The sequence below is a fragment of the Prenolepis imparis genome, unplaced genomic scaffold, assembly GCF_030444845.1.
Source record: "Prenolepis imparis isolate NDT839.2.m4 unplaced genomic scaffold, iyPreImpa1.0 SCAF_15, whole genome shotgun sequence".
In the NCBI taxonomy this organism is placed as follows: domain Eukaryota; kingdom Metazoa; phylum Arthropoda; class Insecta; order Hymenoptera; family Formicidae; genus Prenolepis; species Prenolepis imparis.
This window is the reverse complement of record NW_028141173.1, coordinates 3852347-3880324: the sequence shown is the minus strand read 5'-3', so window position 1 is coordinate 3880324 and position 27978 is coordinate 3852347. Positions and strand designations below refer to the sequence as shown.

At 35.3% G+C, this 27978-nt stretch overlaps 2 protein-coding genes and 1 non-coding gene across 4 annotated transcripts in view; 2 read left to right on the top strand and 1 right to left on the bottom strand.

Moving 5' to 3' along the window:
• Positions 1-27978, bottom strand: part of LOC145945944 (uncharacterized) — a 415644-nt gene that overhangs the window by 306222 nt on the left and 81444 nt on the right. The window lies entirely within an intron of this gene.
• The window catches only part of LOC145945935 (uncharacterized), a 122049-nt gene that overhangs the window by 28409 nt on the left and 65662 nt on the right, over positions 1-27978 (top strand). The window contains exons 1-2 of one of the 2 annotated variants that reach the window (XM_083055236.1): positions 19325-19361; positions 19650-23221. In XM_083055236.1, the coding sequence (XP_082911362.1) occupies positions 22102-23221 (1120 nt within the window). In that variant the 5' untranslated portion in view covers positions 19325-19361; positions 19650-22101. Of the gene's footprint in view, positions 1-19324; positions 19362-19649; positions 23222-27978 lie in introns of those variants that run through there. The other variant, XM_083055235.1, reaches the window with a different exon arrangement.
• Positions 17596-17668, top strand: Trnak-cuu (transfer RNA lysine (anticodon CUU)). Its single transcript has one exon. It is a non-coding gene; the product is annotated as a tRNA-Lys (tRNA).

Here is a 27978-nt window from a genome sequence, read left to right as displayed (position 1 = left end):
TAAGTTTGATTAATTTAAGATAAATAAAAGAATAATCTTCAATAATTAGTAAACTAGTAAATAATAATTAGTAAACTTCAGTTGTTACAAATTTTCAAATAAAAAATATTCTATTTATTAGTAATCGAATTTTTGAATCAGTTAGCCATAAGCTGAATTGTTATCTATTAGCAGTCGGTCGGTCCTTTTAAGTACTCGCGTTCCGTTTTATTGATCTTGATTTATGATTGACTCGAGTATACGGTTAAAGAGGCTTAATAGCTTTGCGGATGTATGGTGATCCCGGAAATAAGTCAGGCAGAGCGATTTTATGAAGTAACCTGCGGAAAAGACCAGTGCAATGAAAGACAAAAGTAATTAAATTAAATTTAACGGAAAATCTTTTCTATCTTAAATCATTAAAAAATCATAAATGCTTTTTATTCAAGTGAAGTTCTTAATGTAAAATTATATCGATTATTAAAGCTTATTTACGCCAGTGAATGTCTTCTTTATGTTTTTCAAATTTTCAAATTTTTTAATTTTATAATAATTTTCTAATTTTCTAATTATATTGATTTTTATAATTTTTTAAAAAATATATTTATTTATTCATTAAATGTATTTGTAATTCATAAAATCTCACCCTACATTTGCAGTCTCGGTATCATATATGTATATATATTGTAATCAATCGACGAAAGCGAAATTTGTCGCCGCGCAAACAGTTTCTTTTTAGCCCCCTTCATTCGGAAGCTGTTGAACTGGATTGGGAATGTATCGTGAATAATCCCGATAGCTCGTATTAACGGAGACATCGTTATCTGATCGGTTGCAAGGTCGAGAGCCCTCGGATAACTGAAAGTCGCGACGTTCCATCGCTGCGTGCGCGAACGCGGAAAACCGGTATTAAATACAGATATTACACACAGATATTTGCAGGGCACGCACATCTCTTCTGTGTGTACTTTAATGCACGCGGTGGTGAAATGCAAGAGCGAACCGATAGGCATCTGCGCGCGAATGCCGAGGACATTGAATGCTCAAGTGCAAATGCTTAAGTGTACCAATTTTTTGCATATCAATCAATTTTCTGTCAATTGGAAGAAATATTCATAAAATCAAAAATATTTACCCTTAAAGATAATCTCTATCTTCGTAATAATACATTTATTATATACTATCTTATTAATAATTTCTCGAAAATAAAGCTGAAAATTTGTTTCCTTCGGAGTAGTTTCTGCTAATTCTCCTGATTCGTACATATCGATTTATATATGTGTGTAGTATAAAAATTATTATTATCCTACAATTGTATAACGTAATATTATTCTTACAATTTAATATAATTTTTATAATTTAATATATAATTATGTAATTTAATATAATTCTTATTTCCAGGTCTATTTTAAGCCATTGTTGTATGTACAATACAAACTTAATTTATTTCGTATTATGTCATCGATATCGATTACGAATTCATTTGCTATACTAAAAGAAAATTGTGAATTTTTCAATTTTTACCAATAATCCTTTGATATTTTGCGCCTGTCGAATCACATTACATAATGTAGTCTGGAATGTAGCGGAGCAACCGCTTAGTAAGCAAAGTCTAATCATCTTCGTTAGATTCGTCTATTTTTACGTCAGTTATATTTACGATAGTACATCGTATTATAAGATAGCTATCTGTGTATTTTTTCTTTTCTTCATTACGGTATTTACGGTCATCGCTCTTTCTATTTTTTAGATTCCGAGTTTTTCGATCCTTCTCTTTAGCCTATTGCTTTTATTTCTTTATTTATCAGACGGTGAGCTTTATGACATTTTATTAATTCGATATTTTATCAATAATTTCAGCTTCAAATAATTGCTATTTTCGTTACATGCATTATTTTTCATTATTATACTTTGCACGAATAGATAGAAGGAAACAAAAAACAGAGAGAAAAAGAAAGAAAGCGAGAGAAACAACACAAAATATAATTTTTAATATTTTAAAGAAGGCGAATTTTTCCTTCTAAAAAGAGATTACAATCAAGATTGTTCGCTAAAAAAAGGAATCTCCTTTGCTCCCTACATAAAGATACTAGCAACGTGGTTTCACAACCAACGTTATACACGTGCCGTCGTGGCTGGTTTCGCTGGTCCCATTAGTAAACTAGTTTAATTCGAAGCGAGTCGCGCGCGGAGTTTTCTCAGCGCCTATGCAGTATCAATAAATTCCTCGTATCGAGCCTCCGGATCTACACACGGAATACTCTCCCGAGGACTCTTCGACATTTCGTCGGCGGATCCGGGTGGCAGCGCATCACTTCCGGTACGAGAGTGTAGGGGTGACACACAAAAGTCAGTTTCGCGGAAAAAAAATCTTCTTTTCTACTTGTTTTTTTTTTTTCGTCACCTGCACGTGATGCTGTTCATCGATCTCGCGATGCGTTTTTCATTAATGAATTTTTTATGCGTCGCTTAAGTCTTTCGAATTTCAGCAGGGCCTTGAACTCTCCTCCGGAAGTGTGTTACACCGTGACCTCAGACAATCAATGAAAGAAACAACCGACAAAAAATCGATGACGAAGCAAAGTCGCGCACAAAGTTGCACGATATAAAGGAGGGAGAGAGAGAAAGAGAGACTCTCAGATATTGTTACGAGACGCGGAGACGTCCCTCCCATGTCTTCTGTACGGTATGCGATGTACGATAGCCTACAGGGAGAGGAGAGAGAAAAAAAGGAAGATAACACCTCGGTTAATGTCTTCGGAGTGTGCACTGCGGGATTTTATCTACCGCGCGTGACATGTAAACGTGACATGCGCTTAAAATGAGGTAACAACGAGCGTGGCACCGATATAAAACAGCGATGTCGTAGCTCTCCTACGTTAAATCCCTCCCCGTTCTGAACCTTAACGAGAGAAAAAAAGTTTTCCGTCGCTCATCGAACGTCCGATAGCTCTGAATACTTTAAATCAAAGAGAGTCTATCAAAAATATCATCAAGTTTTAAAATATAATACTTAAGACACTCAAAGATAATGTTGAACGTTAAAAAATTAAGTTCAAGTTTCAATTACCCATCATAAATTAATATTATTTATTAATGATAAATTGTATCGTATTTTATTTTAGAATTTTTACTTTTGTAATTAATATAATAATTTATTTAATTTTAATATTTTTCTTTATTAAAGAAAACTAATACAATTAAATATCTTAACAAATTATTAGATATAAAAATTAGAGATAAAAATAGATATAAAAATAAAATGAAAAAGAAAATAAATATAAAAAAATAGATCTAAAAATTATATAGATATAAGAATACCTAAAATTAGATAGAATCTCCTTCTTGACGATTATAAGAGATCTTGAAAAATCATGTAAAAGAAATTATATCTCTCTCTTTTTATTGATTTTAATTTAGATCTCCTTTAATCGGTATTATTAAATCACGATTCTCGGTAAGATTCATCACGCTCGTAGAAATTTGGATGAAAGTCGCGATTGAGAATTACGCGTATACGTGGAGTGGGCGTGTTACCGCAACGGGGGGGCCCCCACATTATTATATATCTTATTCTCGAAAAGTTTAATAAAAAATGATATAAAATGAGGAGGCGAGAGTTACGTACAGAGAAGCCACTGAACCGGATTTCAGTTCCACGCCGAAGCATTACCCCGGCGGGGTTCGCGTTAACTACGGGGGTCCGCATTAACACCATCTTCACCGTTCACGATTATGATATTGAAGATCTTTCTGCTCGGAGGCTGCTTATATATATGGGGTGTTCCCGATATATTGCGCATTTTCTCACAGAAGTCGCGAAAGACCACAAGAATATATCTCTCTAATATTCAACGAAAAATAGAAAAATATTGTACTAAAATTAAATATTAAAAATATTAAAAATATTAAAATTAAATAAATTATTATATTGATTGCAAAGATAAATATTCTGGAATTTTGTGGGATAACTTATCTTTAATAAATAATATAATAATTTCATAGTGAGCGATTGAAACGTGAACTTGATTTTTTTATAAATCAGGTCAAAAATTAAAATAAAGCGCATTTTTATTAAACTTAAATAATTGTTATTATAATGAGAAAGAGATAATGAATTCAGTATGTAATTGCAATTACCTTTCTTTAAAAAAAACTCGAACTTATTAAAATCCTTTTAATTCACATTATTTGAAAAGAGAAGGCGCGATACTCGGAACACCTTATATATAATCATAATTAATGTAGAAAGAGCTTAAAGTAAAAATGCGCTATTCACTTCCGGGTGGTTAAAGATGGTCTAGGTGGGTGAGCGTAGATGATTAAGTCTGCGCGCGAGTATCTTGATTGTAATAATTACTACATGTCGGCACATGCGGCATATGGCGGTAACATCAATTGGCATGACAATTCCAATATATATATAGACTACGAGAATTTAAAAAATAATCAAAGTACAAAATAATTAAAGTAATAAAAAAATATCCTTCCTAAAAAATAAATGTTTTAGTATCTTATTTTTAATAAAAATTAAATATTGTTAAAAAACAAAATAATCTGTGTGGATGATAATATATACATATATTATTATTTCAAACCAATTTCCACACTCTATTTTATTTTCTGTTAATTTCATTCAGATGTCAAATATTTGTCTTTTCCCAATAATTTTGATATTATCAAATTTTTCTGATTTCATAACACGAGACTCAGCAGTCGCATTTCTCCAAACTCCGTATTCCATCAACTATCCCCCATTCGATGACTAAATTGCTATGTTAATAATTACAATGCCGCACAGTACAACGAATAAAAGGCATATTTCAATCATCTTATTCTCGCGTGCATCACACGCGGTGCTGCTTCCTCTAAGTGAGCAAGTGTCAAAAAAGGGAACGAACAAAGGGCATCGGTATTCGAGTCCTCCGAGATGTGACGGGACACGCAAAGCCTCTCGCGAGGGCCAGAGATCGAAATTATTCCTTCCCGAACGCCGAGAGAGAGCGAAAGTGGTCCAGAACTTTTACCATCTCGTTTGGAGGCTGAGAGAGAAACGACCGCGGGTGGATACATAACTTACATGGAGGCGGCAAGACGGTGTTATGTGCACGATATACAGGCGCCTCCTCGCACCATCACACTTCGACAAAATAAATTTACATGCGCTCGATAAACCCCGCCGATCGCGAAATAATTTTGATTATAGAGATTATAATTAGCTAAAAATTTCGTAGATCAATTCAATAGATGCAAACAAAGTGTCCATTACATTTATTCGCTCATGTTTGTTTAATAAATTATAATTTCAGTCTCATAATTTAGTCTCTTAATTATCTCGCATTGCATTATGAATAAAAAAAGTACCTGTTAAGATCACATAAAATAAATGTCGGCAAACTCTACTTGTGAAATCGACTTCAGATAATCATCTTGCAGTTAATAATATATATTTAGTGTTCGAACTGAGATGTTGAAAAAATCGAAATCGCGAAAAGTTACACGTCCCGATTTGGTGTAACATGGTGAATCCATACCACCGGCCTCACAAAAGTAAACTCCATTATGCGACCACGTGTTTATCTAATTACCAGAGATACCGGGCCAGATCACTATCGTTATCGATGGACACGTCGTTGTGCGAGTTCGCAAACTGTTAATTAGATGCGTATAATTGCGCGCATGTGCATTTAATATCACAGTTAATGTGTGTGCGATGTGCCTTTAACCAAAAACAGAATTGACTCCGTTGACTCAATCATGTTTTTCAGCTGTCATTCGGAAGCTATTTATTCGGAAGTGTATTGAATATAATTAATTGAATAAAAAGTGCACGGCTAGTCAGTTATAATAAGAAATTAATTTTTCTTGAGACTGTGTGTGTGTGTGTGTGTGTGTGTGTGTGTGTGTGTGTGTGTGTGTGACGCATTTATTATCTGCATCTGGTCCATTAAAATTTAAATTTGTGTTTTACATGAGAACTTTATTGAATTCTTAATTGTAAATGAAAATAATTTTAAATAATATAAAAAATATATGTATTTAACACAAAAAAATTAATATGTATATGAATATATCAATTTCTCGTCAATATCTACGATTTTCATGCAGCTTTTCTCTTCTGGTGAAAACCTATTTTAGGCGTGGAAGATTAAAGCAGATATACGATTAAATACGCGAAGAGACCACAGAGTGCAAGTCTCATCCATCGGGAATAATATCATACGAGATAGTAGTTTTGCATATTAATATCGTTTTTTTTTTTTATGGCGGACCGATGTCAAGGCACTTTACGATCCTATCACGTCACAGGGCGCATAGCATCCCCTATGCCTAAACACATAACTTTCACTAATATCCCAGATCGTGTATGTCCCCCACTGTTTCTTCGTCCCATCTAACTCAAAAATCATCATCTTGAATCCAAGAACGAAGACATGATTTTTCATAATGTAAACAATAATTTAGACGCTCTCGGACTTAAACTTTCTTTTATATTTTCTATGAAAGAATTAAAAATAATGAGATTTTTCATAAAATGAAATACAATAATACAATAATAATTTAATAAAAAAATTTTCATAAAATTACGAAAAAACAATAATTATTAAAACTCGCGCAAGCTGATCTAAACTTATGTTTAAAAATTTAGATCAGCAAAATTATATAATGATTTCAAAATAATGTTTTTTTTTAAATTATAAAGAGTTTATATAATATACTAAACTTTTAAATATATATAACTATTATACAAAATAAATATTATAAGAAAAACTTCATGCAAATGGTAGCTATGAGATGTAAACAGCTGAATGGCCTTCAATGAATCAAATTATCGAGTAGTTGCGATTCAGTTCGTATTTAAGAAGATATTCCGTCCTCGCGCATGTCCGTTTATCAACATTAATTCAAACGTTCGATGAAAGAGCGTGCAGAAAATTTGTACCGCATTCCGTTGGATAAAAAACCTTGCATTTGCATGTATTTGCAGAATGTCGTGAAAACGTCTTATGATTGCACCTGATGCAAGAATATCTAATTTAAAGGTACTCAAGAGGGAGAGAAAAAGAGAAGTTTATCTTTTTATCCATAAAAAAGCATTAAACATGAAACTTGTACATAAAATATTATCAATATCGTTTATCGCGAGAATTATTCTCTTTGCGAGCAGAGAAATAAGTGATCTCTTAATACAATGATTATATAAAACTATCACGATATTAAATGACATTAAATGGAATTATTTAATTAAATTTCTAACTTAGATATTTCAACATTAATAACATTAAAAATATTATTTCTAATTTCTAAACTCTTCAATTAATATTTCTTCAGATATAGATTTAATAAACACATATGTCAATTATCTTGTTATTGTTCATTAATTTCTTTCTCGTGAATCACTTGGCGCGAGAGAACATGTCATTGACAATCATCCCTCTCGGTTGCCCTTCTTGCTTCGGTTGATAAAATCAAGGATACCCGCAAGATAAATTCACCGAACGCATTAAAGACGCGTACAGCCTAGTCAAAGAATAAATCATAATTGATCCATAGCTCTATGCGCGTTAACTCACTTTATATAGACGTAACAAAACAATTGCTCAATCGTAACCTATTGAAAAATGCATACTATGAGCACCCACACACATACTAAACTATTACTATTTATTTTCGAGTGTCTAAGTTACGTATCTTTTTTATAATAAAATATATATAAATATATATTTATATATATATTTATATATATCTCTTTTATAAAAAAATTTATTAAACATTTTTTATTAAATATATTTTTTATAAAAATCTTTTCTTATAGAAAAATTATAAATTTTTTATAAAATATAGATATCTTATCAAATATATATAATAAATATAAAATATAATAAATAAAAATATAATTTTAATAAAATATACAGTTAATAAAAAATTTAATATTTTTCTGTAAAAGGGGGAAATCAAACATTATTCGGTTATCAATAAAATGATCGACAAGTATGTAGGTTTATTCATAAAAGTTCAAAGTTCGAAGGCAAGTTTTCTTGACGAAGCAAATGAACATTGAGCACCCTATACATAGAGTTTAGTTAGCTGTAGTTGGGATTAACTGACGACCCTAAGAACGTCGCGATGATGGGATTGGCTGGGTTTCACGACGTTCCTCGGCCAGATGTCATTACACCCGGTCTAATGCGGTTTCCATTGGATTTAACGCGCGTATGAATTGAACGGAATCAGCTCATTCCGCGGATCGCTATTCTTAGCCGCTAGCTTCCTCGAGAAGCAAAAGCGCCGACAAGCAGCATCGCGCTATAATTTTTCGCGGTGGACAGAATGATACGAATGACATAAAGAAAAAGAAATTGTGCAAAGGTGGACGATTCTCGATCGCTGATAGAAGATCGCGCGATCCGTTTTATAGCGTCGTTAAAAATCACTACTGCTGGAATACCAGAAGCTCCTCGACGAACGTCGTAATTGTGTTGCGATCATAAAATTGCCGTAACACTTTTAATCCTCGCATAATAGACGTTAATTAGATAAATCATTTCAAACTGATCAAAAATTTTAATATGCTATTCAAACTAAAATTTAAATTAATTAATGACACTATACTTTTTTCAGGATTTTCTTCGATTATAATCGATCTCTGTGTTTTGCTCTAGTTATCATTTATTGAACAAAAATTCATTCGCATTAAAATTAATTATTGTCATGTTCATTATTATCTCATATATGAAATTTTATAGTATTTCCTAAAATATTCTTCATTTTTTATAATCATTGATTTATACGATAAACTTATGTACATATAAACATCCGCATTACTTATTTCATAGCATGCTGTTCTTGGAGGAATATTGATTTAAATAAAATATATGAAAACCTGTTTTGCGCCGGATATTTTGCTACTTGCAAAATCTCACGCACTTTAGTACATAATTTAACAACATGTAGCGGGGTAATTTTCAACGTACGCACGTACTCGATTTCAATAACCGCCGATCGAATGGCGATAAAGTTTCGCTCAAGTGAATGGTCAATGAACATTATTAAAGTGCTGACGGACGATTAAATTTGATTCACTTAATCTGCATAAACAAGTTAGTATATAATGGATAAATTTCCATATTTTATGAGGGATAATCAAAGAATCTACTTTTATTCATATCGTTCTTGATAAAAAAATTTATCTGTTTATCACACAAATAAAATCGTTCATATATTTTGTATCAATACATTATTTTTCATTTCTTTAATTAAAAAGTAATTGATTAATTTACGCTCTCGTTATCGTATCGATACCATAATATACACATAATCGAAGTACATAAAAAAATATTTCTCAAAGAAAAAAAATTAATGTAAAAATTAAAATAATGCAATGAAGGAATAAAAAAAGAAAATTTAATTTTGAAGAATAAAGCAAACGCGTCCTCCAATAAATATTCCAATAAAGGGATATAAAATAACAGAGAGTAATAATAAAACAACCGTGTTAAATGCTGCATGTGCGAAATGATTAATCATAAATTAGCGGCTTCGAGATTAAGCGAGTACAAACGAGATGGGTGGCTATATATGATGGTGAATACATCTTGAAACATGCAAATCGGCGCAGCCGCATCATGTTGGACGCACTTGACTTTAATAATCGTCGATCGATCCACGATAAATGGCCGATCGGTCGGATGAGAATCGAGAGTAGAGAAGCCGCTCTCTTACTCTCTCTGGTGTCCAATCAGCACGAGTTGAGTCTAATTTAGAAACTGCGACCCGCGGCCCGCGGCAACGCAAATTCGGCGAGACCCGGGCTCTCTCTCTCTCTCTCCGGGTGTACCTAGAAATTACGAGTGTGTGTATCTCCGAATGCATCTACCTGCAATGGCCTCGCCCTCCAATTTAACGGCGCATCAATTTGTCATTTAAGCTTTTGGATTCTGAGCCCTCGGTCCAGCCTCTCTGCAAAAATACGCGCCATATCTCGCTTATTTAATATTTTTAACCCACGCCCGCGCGTGAATTATCTCGAGGCTTCATTGTACGATGGTAACTTTATTGTTTCGTTTCTCAGTCTCTGCACACAACTCTTTGAGGTCGTAAAAAAATGTTACGTCTCTTGTGAATTATCAAAATATATTATCTTCTATATTTAAATTATTAAATTTTATTTAAATTTTAAATTAAATTAATTTAAATTATTTAAATTAATAAGCTACACTTTGATATACTTATTATTAGAGCTCCAGTTTATATTGTGACCTAAGTATATGATTATAAAGAAGAACTCATCTCATGAAATGTGAGAACCATAATTGTTAAACAGAGACCGACACCTCGCTAAATCAATTTGATCGATAGAGATATATGACTGGAAGAGTTCAGAAATTAGATACTGTGATTCATTGCTGTGGGATGACTATTGGCCTTTTGCAGATTGGTAGCAACATGCGTCACGATAATTTAAATAAATGCTTATCGCGTTCGAGCGTCATTTATCATCAACATATCCGAAGGACCCACCGGATTGTAACAACGCTTTGTTACCAATTATTTCTCGTTATTATCATCTGAAAAAATTCCATTACTCGTTTGGCATAAGTCCCTGATATGTTCGATCAGTAATCAATTGGATCTCCTGTGGGAAGCCGCCACGCTTTAACGAGCGCGTCCCGTAATTCTCGCGGGATAAACTTCCCTGACGAATCGCTCCCGATAAATCGTCAAATTCAACGGCTCTCGTCGTCGAGAGGGAACCCTAAATCCATAACATGTGCTCGCATAAGTCGAGGGGGAAACGTAAGCCGATCGATGTGATGAAGAAGGTGTCTCTCCAGGGTCCGGCGCTACCACAGGCCAGAGACGCGTCCCTTTAATGATGCATTAGTGTCGTGTTTTGACACGAAAGAGCGGTAACCGGCAGAGGTTGCATTCTTCTCTCCGCCTTTTTCTCTCTTTGTCCACCGCCGCGAGACCGGCTTTGATTTCACGCACGCGATTTCTCTCCTTTCAACCCCCTCTGCACCCGATGTCGAGAGAGCCCGTAGGAAGATTTTCGGTGAACCACTTAACGCGCTCTGAACAACGTAACCTTCAATTAATCAATCTCCGTGTGGAGAACCGTTAAACCGAGATTGTATTTGGACGTGATCGGAATTTACAGGGGCTCTCTTGAAAGTCTTTGGAAAATGGAAAATTATTTCTCGAAATAAAACTAAGAAGCTAAGAAGTTGGAGCAATATTTTTTAAGATTGAAGCTAAATATATATAATTATGTAATATATAAAATTATGGCTATTATGAAATTTATAAAATTATAAATATATATAAAAATATAATAGTTTTACCTTGACAGCTTTTTTTCGAACAATGTTAATCTATTTTTCAAAAAGTATAGCTACTGCTCAAGATAATTCTAAACGTGTGAAAAGAAATATAAAAATATGACACGATTTTTATCAAATGTAGTATATAAAAATTTTATTGAAAGAAAGAGAAAGAGAGAGAGAAATATATTTTCTTTTTGAGAAAATTATCAATTATATATTTAAATATACGCATTCTCTTAACGAAGCAGCGCGATAATGAATCAAAGCATCGAATAGAGCGAAATACTACGCGTTCGAGAAGATTAGTATCGTCGAGAGGAAACATTAAGAGAGGTATTTTTATCGCGTATCGTATATTTAACGTTAAACGTGTTAAATATATACTGCCCAGTTCTGAACTCAATCAATGGTAGATCGTTCGATTGCCTGTTACATCAGGGATTATGCCGGTAAGCGCGCGGACTTACGAGCGTTGATCCGAGAAATCGGTGTACATGATCCTTATCAGCGAACTGCATCTATCGTCCGGCTCGAAAAATCGGATCCGATCCACATCGTGAGGCGCCCTACGGTTTACTACGTGTCATGTCCTTCTCTCTCTATCTCTATCTCTGTCTCCCTGCAATCTTCCCCCGAAAAGAGTTTACGGATACCCGAGAAGCACACCTAGCGTGCCCCGACAATAGACACACAGGGGCATTTATAATGAGCGGGTCGGGTGCGAGCCCGACTTTTTATTTTCTCCCCTTCGAGACCTCCTTTCTTTCGTTTCCACCTTTTCCTAGAAACTAATACGTAAACCCGAACGCGCTATCTTTGCATACATTAATCACGGACGAAGGGGTTGGCACAGGAATTGTTTCTTCTATGGCAATCTTCTATGGCCCTTTGGGCGACAATCCTCCGATGTCCCTTTATCCTGGGAAATTCTATACCTATTCGGAATGCCGAATTGAACCGCATTTGGTAGACGACCGGGGCGATATTCTTCCCAGATTTTAAGATGCGAGAGACTGATCTTATCCGACGCAAGAGACATTTTTTGTAGATTCGAAGATCGGCAGAGGATTTCGTATTAGTCCGGAGAAAGTCATATGTAGCTAAGCCACATATGAAGGAATTCTTAAATTTCCCGTTATCAATACACGTAATGTTAAATTTATTATAATATTTTTATTATAAAATTATTATTATTATTATTAAATTAAAATTATATATATAAATTTTAAAAATATTTATAAGATACTTTATCCGCGTGCAAAAAAATATATACTCCTTTTTAGAACTGTCCATTATCGAATAATCAATTCGAGTGACACTAAAACGAGAACCAGTAACGAGATATAATTTGAATCCCTCGGTAAGCTAATTCGGAAATTCTTGCGCCACCCGCGGTTATGGCGACACAATGTTAGCCGGTCAACCCGGTTTGACCGATCGGTTTCATCCATCATAGGTCGCGAGGGAAGTCGAGGTCCGAACAATATCTGATTTCGACCTGTGTGGCGTTTATGGGACACGTTGGATATTCCCATTCGAGAACTCGGGTGGTGTGGAACCGAGACCCACCCCTTTTTAGGTTTTTTCCAAAGGCACCGACGCGCGACAACCTGCTTCTTTATGACACCCCCGGTTCTATTCAATGGTAGCATAATAATGTAAACACTCGCATACGCAAGTTGGATGTAATCGAATTAACTTTGTTGCGACTGACACGTGGCACGTTCTCAAAATTCTTTATATCTCTTAATAAATCATACATTTATTAAAAGAAGAAAACATAAATATAAAAATAAAATAGAATTAAAATAAAAATTTCGTGATTTTCCTCTTCTTATTTCAAAAAATATTGTTGTGATATATGTAACATGTGTGTTCTTCGTTAGAAAGTATTTTTCTATTATGTATATGAAATACATTTCTGGGAAACGTATTGCGACAAACTTACGAAAAAAGAAACACGCGAGAAAAAATTATCCGTGTTACGGGCTACGTTTGATTATTCCGGAATGATGATTTCCAAGTAATGCACCAATCGCGTAAATCGAGCAGAGGCACGTCTTCCCATTATAATGACTGTAATTAAGGGTCGATAACCATAAAGCATTGATCTACGCGATGCGTGATTTTAACTATTAATGGCTTTATTCTGGGATCGAAAATACACACCGCGTGTGAAAGAGAAACTTAAGAGTATGAAATTAGGGATTATACACGAGATCAGCATAATTATCTAAAGTGAGATCGTATAAACAATCGATACAAATAACAAGAAAGAACGGCGTAAGAGAGAGTTTCAACAGAAAATTAATTGTATATTATTTTTGAAAATTTTTATTTGAGTTTATTTTTTATAATATATATTATAATTGCAAAATTTATCTCCGATATATATAAAATCTGCAACAAATCATACCTGCATAAATCATTATTGCATGATTCGCAGCACAAATTTTTCTTTCACATTTGAGTTTTCCTTTTTTATTTTCCGTTTTTTTCACAATGCATTAAGACATAAATTGCCTCAAACTTCGTTCTACTCTTCTTGAGTAATTGCCAATGTTTAATCGAAGAGTACACGCTTAAAATTTCATAGATCTTATCTCAGCCAATAATAAGAAGCTGTCTATCATCTCTGCTTTATAATTTTTATAGCGATATGCAAATTCGAGGAAGAAACTCGTATGAGCAGATAATGAATTGATTTCTCTAAAAGCTTTTGATGCGTAAATCGGTCAGAAGACAGAAAATAGAGCATAAGTGGAAAGACACGTATACTCATGGAAGAGATCGTGGAATCGTGTTACGATAAGAATGTGTAAATAATATGGATATCAGCCGAAACAGTTTGTAAGAGCTAAATTGAAATTAAAGATTTTGATAAAAAGATTCTCATAAATATGCTACTAAATTTAAAACAATAAAATATTCGAACGTATATTCTTTATGCACATCTAACTCCTAAAATTTCCAACGAGAAAACTAATTTATTTAGATGAGAAGTAAAAAAAATATTATTTTTTGTAAATTATTATTAAAATATTATTTATATAAAAAATTATATTTTGTGTAAAATATTTTATATCAAAAAATTGTCAAAAATATTATTAAAATATTATTTTATATCAAAAAATTTTATTAAATTAAAATTCTTTCCGAAGATATATCCACGGGTACTAAAATGTCTAAAGACATGTGAACGAAAGTGGCCGTAAATGGATCATTTAAATTGTGCCGGGATATTTGCCTTGCGTAGGAAACGGGGCCGACGATCTCTTATCAAAAAATCGGGCAAAGATAATCAGTTAAGGGGTTAATCTTCTTACTCGGGCATGCATGCCCCGTTCCAACTTCAAAGTCGCGCAGGTGAACCGACCGCGTAATCACTGTTATTACGATAATCGTTTATTACGAGCGAATAGAAATAAAAATCGCGCCTGGAGCACATTGAATTACGCTCTCATCCACTTCGCTCGTACGTACATACGCTTACCTATGTAAGTATTTTACGTCTATACGAAGGCCCTTTTAACCACTTATGGCAGAGAGGGCCTTCGGCAACTGTTCACGAAGGGCGTTTCTTTCTATCCTTCTCGGATTACGCCCTGGCTTGTCTTCCTGGCTTTAACCAGGATTTTCAATCAATAACAACACTTATTCGGGAACTATGTCTGGCATGCTTTTGTTAGTGGTTTGATAGTACGAGTAACGATAATGGCTCATCGATTCTCGTGAAAGCGTGATCACTTATTAGAAACGTGATCATGAAATTTCTTCGGAAAATTAGGATAATGAGCGAAATATTTTTACATTAATGAGAAATCTAAGAATACAATATAATCTAATCTAATTTAATCGAAATATGTATAATTATTTGATCAATATTTCTCTAGGTCATTATTTTTAATTTATGAAATAAATATTTATCTCATGAAAAATTTATAAAAATCTATCTCTTATTATAAATAGCTGGCATAGTTATCAAAATTATTACTCGATAATTCGTAATTTATGCATAAATATATTAATATGCGCATGTCGATATTAATATGCATGCGTGTTGCATTAAAGAAATTTTATTGCCAACTTGTGTCCGTCGCTACTACATTTATCTTTATCTTGTGAAAAGAAGTCTTAATTACAGATGCTGAAAAAGAGCTTTATTAGCGCGCGCATTACGTTGATTTAATTATCAAATTGCACACGCATCGCTACATATCGCCATCTAATTATGAAATCTTACAAACATATATATGCTTCTTATTATTGAAAAATGATAATGACGTGAAGAAATAGTCCGTAATCTCAGGAGCAATATAAGAGAGATATCTCACATTTCACATTATTTTATATACGCTACGCTTATTAAATGCGTTTCCTATGTTATTTGCGATATTATGCTGCGTTGAATTAGATTAATTCAATGCGAATATAATTAATGTGTTTAGAAACACAGAGTATAATTATCACGAAGCTATAGAAATATATCATTATTGCTCTTTATGTTATTTATTTATGTATTTTCGGTGTCGGAAAATATTAATAAAAATATCGTAGACCTCTCTAACTCTAAGCTATCGATTATAACTATATAAAGCAAGGCATACTTGTGTCTTCGACTGGAAATCAGGGATGCGATAAGCAAACACTCTCTATACTCGTATACCCGCGCACACCGCTCTATTATTAAACTATAAAATTTCCGGCACTCTTCATTGGCGCAGAAGCCCTCGCCAGAACGTCAACTAAAGTATCCTCGCCGGAAAAACGAGTGCGCGAAAACTGTGGACGAGATTTAATTAACACTTAACACTCTCATAAAACTTAATCACTTCGTAAAAAGTTTTATGGCTGTGCCTGCGCGATACAGGCACTTTTACAAAAAATTGCTCGTGTGTGTCATTTGCATCGCTCGCCTGTGCGATTAATACCCCCCGATTAATGTCAAGAATCTAGAATTAAAATTATCAAATTTAAAATCACACATTGAAAATTTTTTATATATTCAAGTAAAATATAATTGTAAAATCTCGTATATATGTTTCTTAAATCTTCTTAAATTATAAATATTGATCTTTGTATTAGTACTTATTATTTTTTTATCGCTATTTTTACTACTTATTGTTTTATCTTTTTAAGAAGAAGAAGAGAAGAAGAATAAGTAAGATAAGAATATATAATATATATAAAATATATTTTATATATTATTATATTATAATATAATATATATATAAATCGAGATATTTTTATAAGTAGAATTTAATTTTTAACTAATCATGTATTGACATTTTATTTGCATAAATTAAGTACCACGCCATTGCATTTGTCTGCCCCCCTCGTGACTTATTCTTTTGCTGCTGCGGCCTGATCAAGCCCTGATATTCAAACGTCCGCGTTAGCGCCGATGATTATAATATCATCCCAACGAAAAACCCTCGGGCTTATTATAATGCATAAATACAAAAGCACAATGACGCCCCTCCAATTAAGTGATCCTATGGTTTGTATGGAACGTCTGTCGAAGGAAAACGCGACACAGACATAGAGGTTTATATTTTACATCTCAGAAAATTCGTGTGAAAAAGCGACTGATTGTCGTGCATTATAAATTTTTCAAAATATTCTCATTCATGATTTAAATGAATCATTAGAAGCGACACATTTGTGTGTATTTCACCAAAAATTGCAACACAATACTTATCTTATATTTAATCTATCTATTTATATATTATCTATTTTAAGTACATAAATAGGATATATAAATACACAGATTAAATAAAATAATTTATTGTAATGTAATTTCTGGTGTAAATATATATATAAAATTAATAATTTTTTTAAGCAGGATATATTAATAATAATTTTATAGACACACATTAATCAAATCTTTATACTTGGATTTCATATTTGATATAGTTACGATAAAGAAACTTATTCTTGTGCTGTTCTTATCACTATTGTAAGTTATCCGTACTCTTTCATTTCAACTTAAGATATAATAACTAGATTTTGGACCGGTTGTTCCAACTTCTTGATAAATTTTATCCAACAAGTAGCACATCTTCGTCTCTTTTCAGAAGTTAAAAAAGAAAAGACGAACATATACTATCTGTCGGGTAAAATTTACCAAGAAGTTGGGACAACCGACCCTTTGATAAGTAAGACTTGATTATTTATCTTAAATTTATTTTGAATATTTTTTATCAATATTTAAATTATAATATAAATGAAATTTTTATTTTTTTTCTTTGATCTTAATAAACTCTCTGCTCTTGCAACCAGGTACCAAGCCCGGCTAGCTCAGTCGGTAGAGCATGAGACTCTTAATCTCAGGGTCGTGGGTTCGAGCCCCACGTTGGGCGAATTTCTTTTGCTTTGGAATTTTACGGTATCTCTATATAAGCTTAAATTATCTTTTTATCTTTCCGAGAACGTAGACAAAAAGTTTTCCATAACTAATCTGTTCTAACACACACAATTTATCTGTATCTTTTCGTAAAAGTTAAGTATCGTTCCTACATCATACAAGAATAGTCTTTAACTAATTTAGAGTTGACTTTTCTGTAAAAGACATCTCTGATAAGACAACTTTGATAAGACACGCTATTTTTTTCTCTAATAAACTGTTAAATTCTCAATATTAAATTTTCATAAGCTATTGAGCTACAACTTGAAATTTTTAATTAAAATAAAATTTATTTGAATTTATTCGTTATATTTCGATAATTTGTCTGTCTTTAACTCTGTCTGAGATTAATAAATAATGAAATTTATTGCACTATATTTCACTTATCTCTCCATTTCATTTACCTATCTCTCCTCTCCATCCTACAGCATTCTAGCTTTCATTGATATTTGCGCAGCTGCGATCAATGACTTTCTAGAGAGCAACAGCGATCATTAATATTTATTAAGAGGACGTCGAAAAAAAATTGTGCTATCTAGCTATTACTGTTTGATGTAACATTCAATTCTCTGCTATTATACATACGTATAAACAGATTTACATGGCTTATCTCAATTTTATCTGACACAAATTGCGACTTAATAAATTCTAATGTTCGCTATATTCATCACTTTATATTAATAAACATATATTTGTGCGATAAAAATCTATAAAAAGTGGTTTTTTCTATCAATGCTACAAAGTCTTTTTCGGGAACTACTTTCTTCTAAATTTGTACATAAATTATGTCTCTTCCTTTTTTCTAAATTCTTCCGGAAACGAAGAAAGCGTATCAATGGCGTTACTTAGTCTCTGACAAACTTCCTTAAAAGTTCTCGACAACATGAGATTTATTGTTAAATATCTCTATCATTTTTACGAGTAACTCGATATCATTATCTTCAACTGAATTTTCCAGGATGTTTAAACTCATTCAGAAATAATTTTAAAAATCTATAAACTGTGTGTGCTCGAATGCTTTTCATATATTTGTAATAGCATCTTCATGACTCCTTCGTAAATTTTTTTTCGTCAAATCGTTAAATATTTTAATTATATATTTTTACTTTAAATTCTAATATCCGCCACTTTTATCATCTTTATGTTAATAAACACGTATTTATATGCGATAAAAGTCTATAAGAAGTTTTTCTAACAAATCAGTGCTACAAAGATTTTCCGAAAATTTTTATCAAAAGTATCTTTCTGTAAACATTACATATCCTGACTTAGACGCGCGGGCATGGGAAATGCGTTCGTTGCATATGGTTCTCGAAGAGTATCTCTCCATTATCTTCCTATACGTGGCGGGGAAGAAGCGCGGATAAGAAGCGGACATTTCCACTTCTGGAGCGAGCCGGCGAGTTTTCTCTGAGTGAGGGAAGAAATCGGTATATATCGGCACTCGTGTCAGAGTCGCTCTCGCGCGTGCTTTTATATCGCGGGGCGGTTCGATCATTGCCTTAATCGTCGCGCTTCTTCGGAATGAAATTACAGCGTCCCCGCTTGTTATAAGATCCCGGACTTTGATTTAAACGGAAATTGCTCAGAAATTGCAAAAGAGATATTAAACCTAAAATGAAAAATCAACGAACTATCTACATAAAAGGGTACGAAAAAAATTCTACATACATATATACTCGCTCGATTAGGGGACATTTAATTCAACGTCCTAAGTCGCTGTTCGATAATCCTGAAAAATTATGCGAGAAAGAGTATCAAGGCACAATCTTCGTGATTAAAAAGAGAATAAATTATTCTACTTCTTAATATTAAAAGTTAATTCATTTATAGCTTAATAATTATAATTAAATAATATTTTAATTAATAATAATTATTATAATTAGAATTGTAATTTTAATTTTAATTGTACATAATAATCTATTTTGTATTTGCAGACATCAAGCATACAAGTTTAATGCGAGCGACTGTGGATTTCGAATAAAAGAGAATGGGAGGAAGACGTAGCCGAAGGAAACGAGTAGCAACAGTGACAGCATCCGATCGTATTGTCATTCTTCAGGATCAATTGGTGTAAAAGAAACGTCAAAAACCGCCCTATTAAGAGGAAACGAACACGGAGGAAGGTGATAGCAGAAAAGGCACCAAAAGAAAAAGAGAAAAAAAAATAGGAAGAAACAACAGTGAAGAGATTCTAACGCGCTATTTATCTTCCGAAGTTCGCAGGTGTTTTCGCACGTCCTTCAGGGCTTGTCGCCTATCTTTTCTTTTCTTCCCGCAACAGTAACCCCCGGACGCTCTCTTATTCCGCGATTTGTACGCGGAGAAAGAGAAATAGAGAACACGTTGCTCGCGATAGACCTGGGATAGATCAGGAGAAGTGGATCGGAGGAGACGATCCGTGATCGAGGAGGAAAGAAGCGGAGCAGAGTGAAAGAAGAGGAGGAGAAGAAGATAGAAGAAGGGGGCAAGAGCGAGCCGCCGAGAGGAAGAAGAAGAGGAAGAAGACTAAGACAGAGACAAAGATAAGTCTTTTAACGCAGAACAGAGGAAGAGAGAAGAGGAAGAAGAGATTCTCTATCCAGCAGCTCGTAAGAGAGGAAGAGGGGATAGAAAAAGCGGCGCGTGGTAGTGGTGGTGATGATCATGATGCTGGTGGTGGTGATGATGCTGATGCTGATGCGGTAGCGAACGCACCGTCCAGATCTGTCGCGTGCTGCGTGGAATGGGACGAAAACGGGACAGCCAGCGACCTGACAATATTAAGCGGAACCCGAGGACGATCTTGACGAAACGACGACGACGATAGTGAGACAACGACGGCTACTAACTAACCGGCCGGCTCCTTCAGCCGGTGAGCGCGGGATGGGATGCTGCTGGTACGACGGGCACGTGTGAGTAGAGCCAGCCGAGTCGTGCGTCCTGCTGGTAGTATAGTGTTGGTGGTTTCACTCTCGGCTGCTGCCTCCACCGCCGCCGCCGGGCCGCCGCCGCCGCCGCCGCGCCGGTTCGGTCTCTCTACGAGAGCGAACCGAGGAGCGTGCCTGAACCCGGCGAGCCGGGGAAGAGAACCGCGGCACTCGTTCAGTAGTTTCTCGGACGCCGCACCGGCATCATCCGACCCTGCAAGATAACCCCGCGCGCGCGCGCGGCCGCGACCCCCCTGTGACAATTGCGCGTGGTCCGGCGGCCCGGTACTACCTCGCGCGAATCGTGAGATCACTTCGTCATCATTATCATCCCCTCCGAAAACTGAAAAAGGATCGATGGTAAACGATAGTTCTGTCGCGACAATTTTTCAAGTATCTTTTTAAGGGCGTTTTGTGTCAGACCACGTGATCGGTTTCGATTTTCATCCCCCTTGTTATCCTGTGAATTGGTGGAAGTTCGTGACAGGAGTGAGATGTCGATTAAGGAAGGAGAGTTTGCGTTCTTTCGGCGAATTGTAACTAATCGTGAAGCAGTGTTAGCAATGCGTTACGTGGGGATTCGTTAACGATCTTTTGTAAGAGGATTGTTCCGTGCGTGATTGCGACTTCGGAAAGGTACGCGAGATCCGGAAAAAAAACGGATGATCGGTGAGACAAATTGGCAGAAAGGACCCGGCTGAGAAAGAAAGAAAAAGAGAGTTAAGAAACCCATTAAGGCGAGGTAACGCGTGTCGGTTCTCGCCAACTGATAGCAACGTGGAGAGAGAAAGAGAGGGGAAGACGAGAATCGAGCGAGATCGTCGAAAGTAACCAGTAACGTCAACCTGCATACCGCGATAAAACCGTTTAAAAGAGGATCGGCCACACTGATCATCGTCGTCGAGGGCCGATCGGATCAATACAACCACCAGGATCATTCGCAGTGCATCGAGTATCCTCGGCGATATATCCTCGGACGAAGAAAGAAAAAAAATACCACGATCTATTTATCCACCGTAATAAACTCGCGAGATAGAACCGTCGATCTGATGTCACTCCGCGATTCGTTAATTCCGTCATTTCTCGTCTGCATCAAGATTGTCCGGCGATCAGCTGGATCACCAATTAGAACTGCGACATTACTAAAGCGCGACCGGCGATAACCGTAATAATGCAAGAGTGTCGAAAACGCGATGAAGGTGCATGGACGGTCCGCGTCTTTCCGAGGCACCGTCTTCAGTGGACGGAAGTGACCGGAAATCGGCTGTGATGCCAGGCCTTCATCGATACCGTTGCATTGACGATAACCAGGAAAGTGACAACGAGGACGACGATCTCGGAAGAAAACGACGGAGAAGAGCGAGGGGAGGAGACCTCGCGAAGAGAGCGCGACAAAGATCGGCGATAAATCCTACGGGAAACGAATACAACGCGACTAAGGAGGAGGAGAGCAAGGAAACGAGTGTCAGATGAGACCGTCATGCCCGCTGAGATCAACAGGGGCGGGCATTGGGTGCTGCACTGTGATTCCCGTGCCGATCGCCCGACTGCGACGCCGATTCACGTGACGATTTTCGCGAGACTGCCGAGGCTCGATAAGAACCGAATACCGAAGAGCCAAGAGTCGAGAGGAGGAAGAGTCCTGAAAGATTGGCGACGAAAAATCGAAATTCAAGTGAGAGCACCCTCTGATTCATCCCCGAGGATTTTGGAGAACAAGATTCTAGGATCAGCGACGGATCGGGACTCATCAACGCGGCCACTGCGTCGAAGACGAAGGGGAGACGAACTCTCGGTCTATTTCGCGTCCAGAGAATCCGAGGGCATCGAGGATGCCCGCGAACGGCTTTCGATCGCGTGGAAGTCACAGGAGAGCGAGGAGAAAGAGCGAGTGGAATCGCGGCTACGCGACGACGAGACGGAACAGTCTAGTTTCGCGATAGCGGACTCGATCGCGGGGCGTCGAAGTCTCCAGGATCGATCCCAGACAAGGCGCGATAGCAGGAATCTCAACACGTCCCGGACCACTTTCGATTATCCGGAAAGGACGAGGATAACGGAAGATAGTTCTCTTCTTCTCTCTAGTCACCGCTCGTGTACTCGCTCCTCGAAAGAGCGATCTCTGGAGGATGTCGAGGGATCTCTCGACGAGGAATTTGACAACGCGCGACCGAACGAGGACGCGAAGTCGAACCGCCATTCGGAACGACGCGAAGGAATTCGCTCGGTGAAGGAGCGAACCGGAAGGATCGGCCAGGACAGGAAGAGGATCGAAAGCGGGCGCGTCCGCTCGTTCCTCCAACTGGTTCTCCTTCTCTTCCTCGTCGTTTTCGGGCAACGCGGACTCAGTTCGTCGAGTGTGATTAAGTTCAGTGCGAGACCGACCGCGAGTGTTCTCGGGATCGGCGCGATTATCGGTGCAGTGAGTGCAGGATCCATCGATCTGGTCGGCGACGCGAGCACCCGCGCCGAAAGATCAGCCAATCTCTCGCACATCACCGGAGCCTCGCGAAAGATACAGATGTACATCAAGAATCGTCATCTACAAATCCTACCGGACGGCACGGTGAATGGCTCTAACGACGATACCTCCGATTACAGTGAGTATTTTTTCATCCCATATCGCTCGACGACTAATCAATCGTTCCAAAAAAGAATTTTGATTCATAAAAGTTAATATTTCCTAAACTTTAATTCGCATAATATAAAGAGAATAATATAAGATTAATATCTTATTGAAAAAATATTACATCGAAAAAATATATAATCATACCTGAGAAAATATTAAGCAAAATAAGAGAGAGAAAGAAGGGAGGGATCATTATAATTAAGATTATTATAAAATTATTAAGTTTTGAAGTTAATATTCTGATAAATTTCGTGCGCGTTATATTCTAGTAAATTCGATTTTGAATGTTTAATATCGTCGTAAAACGAAGAAATATTTAAACGATCAGCTGATCGCAGCTTCACATTTTTTTATTGTTAGATTTATGAAGCAAACATTATTTTATTTATAAGAAAATATTAAGCGTCATCTCGCAAGCATCGCTCTACGCTTGATTTCAAGTTCTAAAAGTTACTTTAGACAATCTATAATTATTCATGATAAAATTAAAGATCTACAATTTTATATGCCGTATATTCATGTACAATCATAGATCGTCTAAAATGGGCTTATTTTTAAATTAATTTTGTAATGATAGATAAGGAACTTGAGAGAGAGAGAAAGTGAGATTTTACTCTCGCTATTTCAGTGTCGAACTGATATCTACTTTTATAAATTTATATAACTAATGATTTGTCAGCATTGATTGATAAATTAAATTAAATTAATTCATGTGTTTTTCGTTTTTAATAATGTAATAATGAAACAGATTATTGCTGTAATATAATCAATTAATAATTTAAAAAATTAATTAAAGAAGATGTATTTTAATCTTATAAAAGTTGAGTTATTTTCGTAAGTAAATTATTTTATATAAATCAATAATTTAGAAACACGATTATTTTTATGATTATTAATGAATAATCTATATATTATATTATAAATTGCAATAATTTTGAAATATTTTGTAATATTTTGAATGCATCACCTTATTATACTTTCGATTCATAGAACATTATCGCCGAAACACATGACAGTTTAAATTTCTCTTTTTTTATTCATCCAAATCTTAATTCGATGTCTGTATCGATTTTTCTAAAAACGCGTCAGTTCTTTACTCTACGGGTGTAAAATTTCAATCGGGACTATCGATCGTTTAAGAGACTCGTGCCGCTTGTAATTAATGAATGTGTAATCAAATATTATCTTTGAAACGCGTCAGGCTGCCTCTTCGATGCTAATTTTATTACGATATATCAGAAATGTTCATTTACGATATTCAATCGAAATTGAGAGGTTCTTCGGCATTCGAAGCATTCATTGTTAGTGTAAAAAAAAATACCGACGAAACGAACAGTTCTACTATGCGACTAGATCGAGAAGACAGACGATCTAAGAATATCGTTCTCGTAACTAGACCACACTGACCTTTGCTGAAACTTTGATTGCTCGTTTAACTGCTAAGAAGTACCTTCGTATTTGCAATCTCGCGCATTTGCTTATTCATGTATACATACATACAGAGTAAAATTTAGTTTAAGGAAGAGAATACGTGCAACTAAAGTCTATCTAAAGTTTAGCTTCGTTTAAAGTTCTGCTAATGAAACAACTTTAATAGAACTATCGTTCTATCTAAAGTTTTCCGTACGCTCTGTATACTGGTAATAAACGACTGTCATACAACTAATTTAAAAAACAGATTATATTTGATATAACAAATTAAAAATGAGAAAGTTATATACACAGAAATTATAATTATTGTATATATATTCAAATTTCGAAAAATAGAAAAAAAATATCAAATTTGATATATAGAGATCGTAAAAAGAAAAATCGAAAAAAACCTGCCGAGGATCTGCAGTAACTGATCAAATTTATCAAATATTTCAATTTTACTACCAATATCTGTCATAATTATAATTACGTAATTATTCGGTCATAACAATAAAATATCCACCAAGAAACTGTTTTTGAAAATTTGTAAAATTTATCAATTAAATAAAATCTATCGATTATTATAATAATGAAATGTGAAATAACCATCGAAATTCGTAGAAGAGGCTCATACCGATATACAGAATCGTATTTTTTTTTTTTAAATAGAATGCCAAGGAGCATTGAACGCATATAAATACGACATCGTGACGCGTTTTCGTCCACCTTAATTATTCGCGCGCGCGAGCTCACGATCGGCAATCGTCATTTACATAAATCACGTAACCGGCGGTGGTGGCTCGGGAGCTGTAAGCTATCTTAATAGGCATCCATTCCTCCTCGCCGTTCTCGTTCGCCGGGAAAATCAATGGAACCACCATCTGATTCCGCCGCATCACGTCCACTGTTTACCGGCTAATTGCTTTCTTTGCGTAATGCGTGCGAGTACGCGCGAGTACGTAATACGTGCGTCTAAAGTGGCCGAGACACGAGACGAGTATCGGATCGTCGATCCTTGGAAGTCGGCCGAAAACGTGCGCGACTGCTTTAATCTCAACCCCGGATAATTGCGGTTAAACATTCCGTGCGATCGCGACAGGCGGAAGCCTGCCACCCCGGCGGATCAATCATTGAGGAATTCAAACCGGTAGAATCTCGTTTCTAGATTCGTTCGTCTTCCTTGCCGAGGGGGACTTCAGCTAGGAATGTCGATAGCATCCGCGATCGAATAGATGATCATCATCGACGCGCGGAATAAGCGAACCGGAATAAAGCAGACGATTTTCTCATCTATGGATTCATGTTTCTTTTTTTCTTTTTGATATAACATCGATGATGTTGTCTGCAATACGCGAGAAATGATTTGAACAATTATCATCTCGTATTCTTGAAAAGTTCCGACTATTCCAACTTTTTGCTAATAATATAACGACAACGACCGCCAAATGTCAAGAAGACGAGAGGAAGATAACAAGAGCGATAAATCTGTCGCTTAAATTTGATAATGACGGAAACTTCAAAGAGATCCGGTACTCCAGATAACGTTATCATGAAAGAAAACGGGGATAATTAAGCAAAATCGGAAATACTTGTTGCAAGATAGTGACCCACATTGGATGAACTTTTCGTTTCATTCAGCAAATTTTGTAAATGATAAACGAGAGTAACGTAGCGATTTTGTGATGATGAACTTAGGATGTAATAAGCAAAGGGAATAAAATCTTAGCAAGGGAAAAATGCTTTTTTTTCCCTTAAATTATAATTATCTCGTGATTCTAATAATGTATCCCTAAGCACAAGAAATTTTAAAATTAGCTTAACCTTTTAACGAGGCCTTATGGATGTCAGATCGCATCAGAGATTTAACTTTATACGAGAAGTGCCTGACTGTTAACGAGCTTCTAATGACTAGCGAGGTAACTTTTTCACTATCTGTTAATGGAAATTATAAATTTCTACAGTGTCATTAGGTAATTAGACATTACATAGCGTACTTGACGTGCGTATCTTTACGCAGGTTGCAACGTAATATTCATAGTCATTTCTCCCCTCTTCTGCTAATTTTGTATTTCCTTGTCATAATTAAATGAGCACACAGTGTTGCTTAAAAGTTCGTTATCCGCGAATATTTGAATCGTAAACATTATTTTGCGGGTAAATGACCTCGTAGATTTGCATATGTTATTTATAAACAAGAATCGCGTAACCGGTTTAAAACATGGCTATCTTGAAAAATTCTCAATAGAGATGCGAAACCATAATGCAGATAATTCAGAATTCTATAGCTATCGCACAAAACAAGATTGATGACATCTTCTTTTGAATTCGACTTAACAAAATATAAGTATGTGTAATAATTGACAGACACTTTTTAAGCTCGATTAGTCGAGTTGCATTAAGAACCTTAAGCGATGATAGCTTAAGAACGGAAATCTCGCACCTGATTCGGCGAAATTCTGAATTATTGTGGCTAAAACTAGCCAATGGCTCGAAAATATATATAGCACACTCGAATATGCGTATTTTATTTTTATTCCTGTTTCAATCCTGCGAGTTTTGATTTATAAGTCAATTCTCGAGATGACATCATGTTTAATTGAATATTTCAATATTGCATTGAATACTTATTTACATAAGTATGATATCTATTCTTTCTCATAATTTTTAAGGTATTTAGAAATTTATGTAAAATTTATGTAGTAAATTAAAATTTTATTAATATTTATGATCATATATTTATTGATATATTTATTAAAGGAATATTTGTAATACGATATTATTCACTTATATCTTAATGAAGAAATTTTATTGACGTTATAATGTTTGGCATGTCTTTTTTTCGTGAAATTATTATATAGTCTTTAACTGCTAAACGCAAAGCTTTACTAAATATCAGAAGTTTCATTAATGGTATGTTAACAAAAAAAATGTTAATAAAGAACTTACAATTAGAAAAAAATATATATATATATATCACAGGATATTTTTCAATTTTGTCAATCTGTCATTGCAATATATCTCACGTTTGTCATCAGCAAATTTGTACAAAGTCTCAAGACCCCTAAAATAAGATTCAATTTTCTTATTCCTTATTAGAAATTTACTACGCTGACTATCGCGGCTATCTTTTTATAGTCCTCGCCGACGTAATGCGGGTGGTCAAGCTAAGGCCGTCGGCTAAACAGAGCCTGAGAAGTCGTGTAAGAGCAAAAGGTGCGTGGCAAAACTATTAATAAGGGAGCACGAATGCTGATGGGACGCGGATTGCACGTACAAAAGGGGTTCGTTTAATGTCTTCGATGTTTCGGTCCTAAA